Genomic DNA, 12,852 nt, shown 5'->3' with positions numbered 1-12,852 from the left:
AGAAAGAAAGAAAGAGGGAGGGAGGGAGGGAGGGAGGGAGGGAGGGAAAGGAGATACCTTAAAACATCAAACGCCAAGAATGCCGAACCTTTAGATTCTGGTGGAAAAACAAACAAGATAATCAGCAAAACTTCTTATTTGCAATTGTGCTTGCTTTCTTAACCTCAACCAAGAAAGTAACAGTAGCTTGTGAGGTATAATTCTAGAGTATTCATATTTTTTATTTTAAAACCAAATGATTCTATGATCATCTCATGAACGCCGACCATCTACAAGTAAACTGGCATCCAGACCAAAAAGCGAGATGACTTTCCCCTGCCCCCAGTCTTTTCAGAAAGGTAATTGTTCCTACTGAAGTGTTGCATGTCTAATGAAACTGGATAATATTAGCAAGCCAAACCATCCCTTATCAGACCTGCATTTCACTCCACCCCTTTAAGGTTCTCTTAAAGCATATTTAGCAAAGGTTAAATTCTTTCCAAACGATGCAAGCTTGATTCCTGGTGGAAGCTTCCACTGACTTAAAGTGGACCCTTCAAATGTGCTTTTTTGGGGGGGGGGGGGTCCTGTATGCACTTTTTTTACTAGAAGAGAAAACAACACTCTGTGCTTATACAGCCTCATGGGGAAGAGACTCCTCCACTGAAATGTGAATCAAACATTTAATTTTTTTACAAGTCTTGCATATCTTCATCCATCTGTACTGTCTGGAGTTTGGCCAGCTCCTTTTTGTCTGTTCCCAGCTCTTCACAAATTGCATCAACCATATTGCTCATCACATATTTGGTTAAGTTGCTTGCCGATTTGTTCTCGGAATCGGACAAGAAATTTTCCTTCAGGCTGGGAATGGACTGCAGGATCAAGCGCTGCTCTCGAGAGAAAGTGGGGTGCACTTGCACCAGCGGGTGGGACCCCACGTGATTGCCAGTTGCTGGGCCGATTCCCCCGAGAGGGGACGGTGCTGCCGACATGGACATCAGCTCATGGCCAGTGAGGAGCGAGCAGTTCTGGAGGGTTGCATAGTTGGCGCTGCTGACGGACACCACGGTGGCCCCACTGGTCACCGGGGACGACAATGGGGGGCTGTCAGACACGGCCGAGCTGAGTTCGTCTGTATTTAAAAGAGTGGGCGGTCCTAGGGAAAAGTTATGCGCCAGAGTCACATTGACTAAGGAGGAGGCGCCCGCCTGGAGGCCCCCACCTGCCAGGTTGTCTGAAGGTAGATTTGCATGAAGTTGGGCATTCTGACCCAGTGGCATGACTTGGGAAAACACCAAGCTCGTTTCTAGTCCTTCTTGTTTCACTGGTCCAATCACCTGGCTTGAATTTGGGACTGTGTACACCACGGGAGCGAGCGAGCTGAAAAACACCTTCCCTTGTTGGGCGCTTGAAGAATCATTTGTAAAGGTGCCACTGCTCGGTGTGCTTTGATTTATTGAAATATTGCCTGTGGAAGAGGGAGGGACAAGGAGACACAAAAGGGAAAGCCGTAAAGTTGTGTCAAATAAAGTGCAGAAGTTAAGGACACAAACAAACACACCCCTCTGCCTTTTCCATGGCTTTTAAAGAACAGGACTGTCTAAAGAATGTACATTCCTCAAGTTCAAATGGGAGAGATTTTTCACCATGAAAAATCGCCAGTAAGAAAACTGTGTATTTGATGGTGGCAGTGAAACTATCATGAGCTGCCCTGGTGTCGTGGACGCACACTCGGCAACTCAACACTGAGCTGCTCTAATGCTCACGATCTCTGGTTGGTCTTAAGCACATTTCTCAAGGTAAGAAGAGATGCGTTAGCTGGGTTCAAACAACATAACCCCACATTCATGGGCTGAGTGTGGGTTATGCATGCGCGGACGTATGTATTCAATATTTCAATTTGTATCCTGCTGCAATAGCCCATATCTGGACTCTCCGTGCATCTCACAATACTTAAAGCCATACATCCTTCTAATATCATTTACATTAACTCCCCCTACGCAAAACAACATAACCCACATATAAAATATATCAAAATTAAAGGATTATACAGAACATTAGAATAAGACTATTTAAACTAAAATCAACTAAAACTAGGGTCAATTTAAAACTAGAGTACTATTATATCAATTGTTAAAAATAGCCAGAGAAAAGGCAAGTCTTTGCCTGGGGCCAAAATGCTAGCAGTGATGGTGCCAGGCACAGCTCCTATTCCTGAGGTGTGGTGCTGCCACCAAGAAGGCCCTTCTCCTAGCCAGCATCCACCTTATCTCCCTTGGGAATGGCTCCTGAAGAAGGTCCTTCCCACTTAATGTACAGGTAGGAAAAGGCAATCCTTGAGGTACCCAGACTCAAGCCGTTTAGGGGTTTATATGCATGTACAAGAACTCAGAATTGTGCTTGTCATTGAAGTATGCATTGTTGATGCAGCTTGGGTTTTTAGCACAACCACAAACAACTCATGAAGAGAACTTGTGATTTATTATTGGGTTATGAACGATGGACTGTTCATCATGGTTTGCTGGCTTGGTTGGGTTCACACAAGATCCACATTTCAACCACCACCACCCATGGCCCAGTCACTCAATGGTGAGAGGGGGGAAAGAAGGAATCGTTCAGATGAATCAAGAAAAGATGAAATGAAGGACAAGCAGTTTAAAAACATCTGCTTTCAAATTACATGCAGCGTCCTACCATGCTCCACTTTATTTTACAAAATGGGAGTTTTTACTGTCCCTATAATTTTAAAACTTACGCTGCTCTTTTATTTAATTGTTTTCTTATTGCTTTAAAAATTGACCTGGCCTCACTCAAAAGTTAAAATATGAAAATAAGAACATAAGACAAGCCATGCTGGATCAGGCCAAAAGTCCATCCTGTCCAGCACTCTGTACACACAGGGGAAACCCAGCTGCCCAAAAGATCCCCCAGGCAGAATGGGTGCAAGACCTCCTCCTCCCCAGGCTCCACAACTGGTGAATGCAGGCAGGCCAGCTTGGTGAAGGAGGTAGCCCAGGGCCAGCAAGGCTAGAAGCCCCAGAGCATCCTCACGAACCTCCCCAATCCCCCTTTAAAGCCATCCAGGTTGGCGGCCACCCCCACTTCCCATGGCGGCAAACCCCACAGCTTAAGTATACACTGAGTCCTTGCTTTTATCTGCTCCAGACCTCTCCCAGTAAGCTTCATGGGATGACCCTGGGTTCGAGTGTTAAGGGAGAGGCAGAAGAATGTCTCTTTCTCCACACTATAATATTTTAGGAACATGAAAATATTTTAACTACCTACATAATCAAATTGCTTGAACTATACTTTGATGACAGGCCAGGATCAGAAGCCACTTTCTGACCCTGGGTTGTTCTTAACAGTACGAGCAAACCACGTCATTTCACCTGTACTGGGCCAGAGAAGGAAATGGATGGAGAGGAGAGGTACGCATGATCCCAGAAGCTACTAAAAGCAACAGCAAATCTCACATTCCTTGAAACAGCCAGCTAAATATTGGGTGTCAGGCCTCCTCAACTTAATGTATCAAGGACGTAGATCTGACCCTCAGGAAAGTCTTCAAAACACACTGCTAGATCAATTTGGTAAAACATACCAGCCTTCCCAAGACTGGTGCCCTCGAGACACTTGGGACTGCAACATCCAGCATTCCATGCTGACTGGGGCTGATGGGAATTGTAGCCCAAAGCAACTGAAGGGCACCAAGTTGTGGAAGTTTGAAGTATACAATTCATCCACTGGATGATGTTGGTTTTGTGACACAATTATAGGCAGCTGTATCCATGGAGCGGGGGACGGGCATTGTCAAAAAGCGTTGAACAACTGGACCCTAATGATTTATATAACTGAAGGCATCCATTCCCTTACACTTTGATGTGCTCTTTCAATAATGAAAGAGACTCAGTACCCAAAAAGGAAACACAATTTCAGTGCAGCCATGTGAGTCACAGAGAGATTCGTTGTTGCAAGACACTGGAATGCAAATTCTACCCCAACTAGGAATAAAGCTGAAAAGAACAACTTATAAAGCTCTTTCAAACACAGGAGAACTACGGGGACAGGAGAAGCAAAACGCATGGCTTTTTCTAATAAGTGACTGGACACCATTGAAATTCAATTCAGGGAGACCTTTTTAAATACACGATTAAGAAAGCTGGTTCCACCTGACAGACACATTTCTAATATGTGTGATACTGGAGATTTGCTTTCCTGGTGTTCTTTATATGTAAAAAGACTGACTTAGTGGGGATGCAGATGTTTATTCTATGATGGCACTTGAGAAAACAGTCCCTGCTCTCGTCTAGGTTTAGATACCAGGCTGCAGCTGAATGAGCATAAGGTGCTCCACACTGCAGGGAGGGAGTCCTGATTCTGGGCTATTCCCCCTTCCAGCCGTCGTTTCCCACCACCCACCAATAACGCACATGCTATTTTTTCCAGAGAGTCTCCAAACCCTCAGAAACCCATTTTCGAGATCCCCAGAAGCTACAAACAATTGTGGACCTCCAAAAGTTCATCCACAACCACCATCAAGCAGCACAACCAGTGGTGCAGGATCCTGGGCACTCAAGGCGAAAAGAGACATGTTTCCCACTCCCAATCTGGCTGCTCTGGTGGCCCAGTCAGACCCTCTGGAGTGCCCCTTTCTCCCAAGCACAGCTTATTCAGAAGCTGCTGGGCCCTTGTGCCATTTCTTTTCCATTCTAAAAAGTTAAATCCTCCCCTCCTAGGGCTTAGTTACTGGCAGAAAGAGCTTTAGGCTGAAACAGGCTCGGAGTCTAAGTCTTGTGGCTCAGCCCCTTTGCCTTTAGCAGCCTGAGAGCCTCTCTGTGAAGGAATTTGGCCCTCAGACCGAGATTCCACACCCTTGTTGAAGAGGGAAGAGGAAGGCAAGAAGGCCTTGTTCAATAAACAAAGTTTCTGTCCTGCTCATGAACCATCCGGCCCTCTCATTTTGCTCCCATCTCTTGGAACTAGTGGGGAATTCACGGCTGAGACACAGCTGAACCTGGAGTGCAGAGAAACCAAGATTCAAATCCTCACTCACTCATGAACTTCACTCAGATATGCCTGTCTTGCAAGGGAGTTGTGGTTAATGCTAGCCTTTCACGGTTACTGATCTGTTTTTAAACAGTGAACCTCTCTCTTTCAAGTAACGCCTGGTAAGAGATGGCTTCCAATATTAATGATTTACAAAATTAGACACAATTCTATATACACCAGGGGTCTCAAACTCGCGGCCCGCGGGCCAATTGCGGCTCGTGGGACAATATTTTGTGGCCCCCACTTGATATCAAAGTTTAGTGATAGTGCGGCCCGCGCGTTTTTTTCACACGCATCTGCGTGAGTCGTTACCCTGGGCGCAATGTTCCCTCTAAGCTGCGCGCTGGGATGGGGGGGCATGGGGGAGGGCCCTGCGGCCTTCAAAGCGCTGGTGGCACCCGGGCCGGCCTCCGGGAGCCACGCGGGATGAGCGGCCCCCCACCACCACGGTGATGGAATACTTGATGCGGCCCAACCTCACCCAGACTCTACTTCCAGCGGCCCCCAGGTCAGTTGAGTTTGAGACCCCTGATATATTTATTTATTTAGAAAATTTCTATGCCACCCATACACCTACCCAGCAGTAAACCCGACTGAAAACAGTAGAATTTAGAGCAAAGGGTTAGAGTTTCAGAGTAAATATGCATAGGACTGTGTTGCAAAGACTTCTTCCCCTGTCTTTTTTGCCTCAAAATGTGATGCTCAAAGAAATCCAATCTGCTGATGACTATAAGACTGAAAGGCACTTTTTCAACCTGTCCTGGCATTTAAGAGTTTGGGCATGTTCAGCCAATGAAGTAATCCCTACGCACCTGACCAAAGTCAAACTGGAGACAGACCCAATCAGCATCTTTTGAGGAAAATAACTAGGAGCTTCAGGTAAACGCAGGACGGAACTGTAATGAATGGATACTGCTATGCAAAAGCCCCAGATTGAGATCTGCTGAGACACTTTCCACTGCTAGAGCAACCATTGATTCTAAAATCAATTTCCTACATGATCAGCCTAGTCTCAGATGCTTCAAGCGGTTCAGTTCACCTTCACTGCTGGCCACCTCTGCAGAGCCCTTCTCCAAGCCAGTCCCTAGCTTCGTTTCAGTTTGCTCCACTCCACAGAACTGACCTCATGTTAGTTATAAGCTCAACAATTTGGGGGCCTAAATATAGGAGGCCCACAGTGATCGGTGCAGAACCCATGACCTTCCAAATGAAGTTGGAACAGCAACTCCCATCTTTCTAACTACTGCCCAAGCTGACTGGGGTGGATAAAGTTTGACAAGCCCTGGAGGACAATAACTCTTGCCTGTCTGCTGCAGAAGCAGGCCCCTTCTGCTTTTAAGACCATGACTCTAAACAATATTAACAAAGAAAGGTGCCTTTGTTATGAGATTGTGCCATTGGTCCACCGAATCCTGCATGGTCTTCCCGGCAGGACAGAGGCTCTCCAAGTTCTCAGGCTGGGGAACGTCCCCATCACCTGCAATCTGATTCTACTAAGAGCATACAACAGTTACTGAACTGGGTATCTTTGGCTGGCAAAGCATGTAACCGGAATTTATTTATTTATTTATTTAAAACATTTTTATGCCACCCCCATCACAACGAAGCCTCGGGGCAGCTCACAACAGAAACAAAATACATAAATAAATAACAATATAACAATAAAAAATTATTTAAAAACCTCCGGTGCATCTCGGCTAAAAATGTAAAATCCTATAAATACAAATAATTTAACAATTAAAATAAGTTTTAAATACAAAGGTCTTAGCCTGGCGCCGAAAAACAAATAACGACGGCGCCAGGCGGACCTCTCTACTCTTTGGCTTCATACAGGAGGGACAGACAGAGCTGCCTGCAAACACAGGCATTATGAAGTTCCATCTAGACATGAGTTTGCCTTTAATATTCTATTTGGTTCTTCTTATAATACATTCATTTCTGCTTAGCTGAGCGAAATTGTAATCTTCACTGAATGTGTTCAGAATCATTAAGATAAAAAGTAGGCTTATAAATATTTCAGTTAATTTTTCTGAAAACATTAAATAAATGGCAGCCATTTACTGTGAAACTGCCATAGACTATGGTAGATCCTTATTAAGCAATTGGCGGGTTATTCTGCCAGTGCAAACCAACCATCTGGTTGTGCCTCCATGCAGGGTGGGCGACCATCAGTTCTCAGCTATGAACCTCTGCAAGAAAAGGGATGGCAGAGAGAGGAATGGGTACATCGTTCTCATTTGGCATTGGCCTCGTCCACTGCCAACATACAGCCCCTGATCAATTACTCAAGAGGCAATGGTGTCAACAGGAACAAGCTAGAGCACACAATTGACTCATGAAGCCCACCCCGGATTCCTGTCGGCTTTCAGGCTGCTGGTGCAAAGTCCTAGGATCAGTCATTCCGAGATCAGTGCTTTGCAGAATGGATCCAACCCCAGAAAATACAGACAAGGGATTGGGTTTGGGGAAGCCTGCCTTAGATTTTTCATACCAGGAAAAGCACTAGCTTTATTAGTTTTGGTCCACTCAGAATTTTACATAGCTCAGTGTCCTTGATAATGTTCCTGTGGACTGGCTCATGAGAACACAACATGTCCGTCCTAACCCAGCGGGTCAGAGCAAGTCTCGCTGAAATAAAAGCATCTCCAGCAAGTTCTGAAAACAATATTCATGCCTAAAAGGGGCCACCACACTGAAGGCTCCACACCAGGTGGACTCCAACTGTGCCACAAGTCCATAGGGGACCATCAAGAGCATCCCATCGGATGACCATAGTGACCAGGCCACTTGATCAGGACAGACCCCCTGCTCAGCCGCTGGGATTCCTGTCCAATCTTTTGTTGCGAAGTCGTGTCCAACCCATCATGACCCCATGGACAACATTCCTCCAGGCCTTCCTGTCCTCCACCATCTCCTGAAGTCCACCTAAGCTCACACCATCTGCTTCAGTGACTCCATCCAGCCACCTCATCCTCTGCCGTCCCCTTCTCCTTTTGCCGTCAATTGTTCCCAGCATCAGGGTCTTCTCCTTCTTCCTTCTCATTAGGTGGCCAAAGTATTTGAGTTTCATTTTCAGGATCTGGCCTTCTAAAGAGCAGACCGGGTTGATCTCCTCTAGGACTGACTGGTTTGATCGCCTCGCGGTCCAAGGGACTCGCAGGAGTCTCCTCCAGCACCACAATTCAAAGGCCTCAGTCCTTTGGCGCTCAGCCTTTCTTATGGTCCAGCTTTCACAGCCATACATTGCAACTGGGAAAACCGTAGCCTTGACTATACACACTTTTGTTGGCAGGGTGATGTCTTTGCAAGGTGGTAACTGGGCAAGAAGATCTATTGAGCGTGGTACTGGAGGCCTGTTCAAAGGCAGACTAGAAGCCTGGGGTGAATCCAGTGATGTGCAGCTCACACACCCCTACCTTGATGTATTAAGAATGCTTTCGATCAGGGATGTCCAACCTTTGGCTTCTCTGGGCCACACTGGGAGAACTGTCTTGGGCCGCACATTAAATACACAAACACTAACAAAAACTGATAAGCAAAGAGAGCATATGTACATTTATTTTATCTGACATTGGGACACCACACTGTCTACAAAATTCACACTTGAGAACCACACGGTCGAATTACCAAAAAAAGTTGCAAAAAAATCTCATAATGTTTTGAGTGAGTTTACGATTTTGGGTTGGGCAGCATTCATAGCCATTGTGGGCCACATGTGGCCCGCGAGCCTCGGGTTGGACACCCTGCTATAGATATTGTGACAAACTGAGAAAGGTGTTCCAAAAGGGTATTCCCAAGATCACATGCACGCATGCGTGGGCATCAGCTCAAGGCTCACACCCGCGGGGCGCACTGATCCAAGCCCTCGGAAGCTCTCTTGCTCTCACAGAGGAAACCTGCTGGGTCCCCTGTTGCTCACTCTGACCCCGACAACAGAGGTGGTGATGAGAAGGGGGAGCAGGAGGAGAGACCTCTTTGCTCCCTGCACACTGAGCAAGCCAGGAGTAAGGAGGAGGAGGAGGAGCAAGAGTGGTGGGTGAGTATGCCAGTGGGAAGGCAGACTCCCTGGGCAAGGATGCTGGGCAGAAGGCCTTCCAAAACCTGCAGTGGGCACAGACTTTGAGGCTGAATGGAAGACTCAGCCCAAGCCTGGGAAACTCAACTTCCACGGGGGGGGGGGGGGGGGGGGGGGGGAGGGGGGGGGGGGGGGGGGGGGGGCGGGGCAGGGGGGGGGGGGGGGGGGGGGAGGGAGGGAAAGGACGAGGAAGAAGGGAAGTGGGAATGTGCCCATGGGAAACCCAGAGAAGGTTCAGGAAACAACTGGAAGTCTTGGTGGGATTTCCAGCTCTGCCCTTCCCGATGCCTGGGAAACTACAGGAGAATGCCAATAGTGGACAAATGCAAATACTGTTTAGCACACTTGTGCTTCTGTTAGTAAAGGGAAAGGTCAGGGCTGAGATATCCTCTCTGCCTTGATTTAAGAAGCTGCACCCACAGTTCAGCAAGGCACAGGCTATGTCAGCCAGGATCTCTGTGGGCAATCTTGATCCACGATCAAGTGCCCTTACCCACCAGAGAATAAAAACCCAGTGACAATGAGACATGGGGGGGGGGGGATACAATGCACGACACCCTGAGGTCCTTGGAGAAAGAGTGGCGCTAAAAAATCTGTAATAATAAGAAATGCAGCATCATGATTCAAGGCACAGTCTGGTGCATGTTAAGGCAGGAGAAACTCCTGGAAGGCACAGCTGATTGGGACATGCTGCGAGGAAAGGGCTTTTTTCGGCTTGAATACACACAGGGTTGTGGTCCTAAAAGGGTGTGATCCTAAACACACTACTTGGAAGTAAGCTTCACTCACTTATGCGGGAGGCTTACGACTAAGCAGACATTTAAAGGAGTGCCCTGCAAGGGTCCAATTCTACATGGACTTGCTTGGTAGCAAGTCCCACTGAATACACTGGAATTCAACTGGGAACAAATCTGGTTAGAAATACGCAAGTCCTTGGTTCAAACCTAGCCTTTATCAAGGACTCACTAGATGGCCTGAACTTCCCTATCTGCAACGTAGGGATAAGAGATCGACTTTGTAGGGTTGAAAGGGACGGACAAGAAATTTGTTCACACTTCCAAAAAAAAAAAAAAAAAAAAAGCAAAGCGCATTAGGGAAATGCAAATACACTATCTTTTGGTATTTGCATTTCCCTAATTTAGCAATACAGATCCCTGATCACAAAGCTTGCACCATAATATGTTTATTGGGCTAAGTATGCACAAAAGTGAGTGTGCTAGGGAAAGTAACACAGAAGGGAATATTGTTTACAAAAATAATTCTATTATAATTATTTGTAATAATTATATTACAAAACAGAGTTATTAAGAGAAAAGCATGCATGCATATACTATATATCCATATGTATCTCAAATGCATACAAAGCAGAAACAGGACTGGAAAAAAGAGTATGTGAAAAATTATTCTTTTTGTGGAAAAAAATCAACAGATTCTTCTTATCCCTGAAGCACTCTGAACACCCAGAGAGGAACATATAAATGCTGTTTATTAACACAGTCAAGCATGCTCTCTCTCCACCTTTGCTAGAAGCTGCACTATTTGACGTTGTTGGCATGACTGATACAAATAAATCCTTCTCAAGATTACCCCACTAGGTATTTGCCCTTAATTTTATAGTAATCAGTGGGGCTGCTCTGAAACCAGCAGAAACGACCTGTTAATTGCAGCCCACACACTGCAATGAAAAGGAAAGATGGGGCTGGGTCCTAAGATCTTGATGCCTGCTAAAACAGGCGATTCCACACCCCCTGCAAATCTGCTCACCAGGATATGTGTGTCTGTGAACATGTTTTTTTTGGGGTGGGGGTGGGAACATCTAAAAGTAACTACAGCCAGATATTTTAATTAATTTAAGTTGCCTTAGGTACCTAACAACAAAATGCAGGTTAGAAACAAAAACATTAATTAAAGCAGGACATACAAACAAAGTGAACCATTCTTCAAAACAGTAAACAAATAGCAGCTAACTAATTAAAACTGCTTAGGCAATGGACGGTCTTACATGCCAAAAGCCCGCCTGCAGGAAAATCGCTTTGTCTCCCTGGAGAGATATAACAGAAAGTAGATCAACCTTAACCTCCCTGACAGGGAACTCCAGAGTTTGGGAACATTCCCGGAGAAGCCCTGCTTCACCTCTCCATCAAACATGCCTCTAATGGCAGTAATAAACATAGAAAGGCCACATCTTGGGCACATTCATACAGGGGAAGTTGGTCTTCAGGTTAAATGTTAACTGAATACAAAACGGTTTTTACCTTGGGAAGCTGCTGCTGAAATGGGAGGCAGTTGCACTGGGGAAAAACTGATGCCTCCATTGAGTAACTGGCCACTGGTTGCTGGATTGGGTATCTGGACAACGCCATACTGGTTTATTTGGACAGGAGCGGTAAAAGTAACCACGGAGCTGCCATCTTGCGACGCAATGGCTTCTTCACTTTCCTCCCTTTTCACCTCCATGCTTGGGATCAAGCCTGGGAAAGAGATGGGTACGGAACTGGGGCTGTACGTCGTCGTTGTCGTCGCTGCCGAGTTGGACATGGAAGCCTGGAGGATTTTGAAGTCTTTCACATCTTCTGAAGAAGAGGTCATGATGTCGCTCATGGCCACTCCATTGCTTAAAGTGTTTGGAGATGTTTTGGGTGGGTTGGTTGATCCAGCTTGCGAAGCCCCCACACTGACCCCGTTGAGAAGCACGCCGTTGGGCCCCTGAATGAAAGAGGTACCGTTCAGAAAGACGGGTGACTGACTGGAGGGCACTAAGTTTCCATTCAACAAAACACCGGAAGAACTTAGAGAGATTTTGGTGCTTCCCAGCTGCTGCATATAGAGCGGCTCCATGTGGCTAGGAAGACTCAAACTGGCAGTTCCGTCAGAGGTGCTGGCCAGGGGGTGCGGAGACAAGTCTTCCTGGCCCTTACTGGACTCATCTTCTGTGCTGGGGTTGCCATCCGACTCACTGCAGGTGACAAAGAAAGGACTGTGAATTCACATGGCATGCACACTAGATTCCAAAACTAGGGCCTTATGCTAAAATCTCCCTCTGAGTGGAAAACAAGCATCCCAAGGAGGCTGACCTAGAACTTGTTTCCTTCTTGTGTTTTCTATGTACGCAGAGCTGCCTTTTTCTTTATTTGGATGAACAGCATTCACAAAGGACATTGCCTACTAGCAAGCAGGAACGGTCAGTCCAAGAAACAATACACTGCACATCCCCATCAGACCTAAGCCCTTTGGGCTTAGGTTATGTTGCTTTTATATTAAAATGCATTATGCGTCTGGCATTAATGTTAAACAGTGGCAAATCACCACCATTATCTTTTCCCATGTTGTGAAAACGGAAACAGTCTTTTCTGAAGAAGAGTCTTCCTTCTAGCACAGAAAGTAGCTAAATGTTCCTTGCTCACAAACTCAAAGAATAAACTTGCAAAGTAGGTTAGGCAGAAATACAGCAATTTGCTTAGTGAGGTTTCTCACTGAATGGGGATTGGAACTTGGGTCTCCCATTCCAGCACAATATCGGGTCAGAATAAGAGACACTGAAGGTTTTGCTGCTTGCACAGCTCTGGTGAGAATTCAAACCCTACGCTCCACCCCGTTTTGGAACAACAGAGCCTTGTCTGTCCTTACAAACTTCTTTCAAAAATCTCATGAGGCTCAAACAGAGTTGAGGAGAAAAAATGAAAAGAATCCCTCTCTCAAGTACATCTGCATAGAATGACTGCCATCCCATTCAAAGCAATACATGTTTTCAG

The 12,852-nt window shown here is 46.1% G+C and overlaps 1 protein-coding gene across 1 annotated transcript in view; it reads right to left on the bottom strand.

Moving 5' to 3' along the window:
• Positions 1–671: 671 nt before the first annotated feature.
• SIX4 (SIX homeobox 4) overlaps positions 672–12,852 on the bottom strand; it is a 28,242-nt gene continuing 16,061 nt past the window's right edge. The window contains exons 2-3 of the mRNA XM_044436250.1: positions 11,356–12,056; positions 672–1,447 (exon numbers count right to left, since the gene is read on the bottom strand). Coding sequence (XP_044292185.1) covers positions 672–1,447; positions 11,356–12,056 — 1,477 coding nt within the window. The remainder of the gene's footprint in view (positions 1,448–11,355; positions 12,057–12,852) is intronic.

This window comes from Varanus komodoensis, unplaced genomic scaffold (genome assembly GCF_004798865.1).
Source record: "Varanus komodoensis strain SLA01 unplaced genomic scaffold, ASM479886v1 scaffold3, whole genome shotgun sequence".
In the NCBI taxonomy this organism is placed as follows: Eukaryota; Metazoa; Chordata; class Lepidosauria; order Squamata; family Varanidae; genus Varanus; species Varanus komodoensis.
Note: the sequence above shows the minus strand (reverse complement) of the source record. Positions and strands in the feature narration are given on the sequence as shown.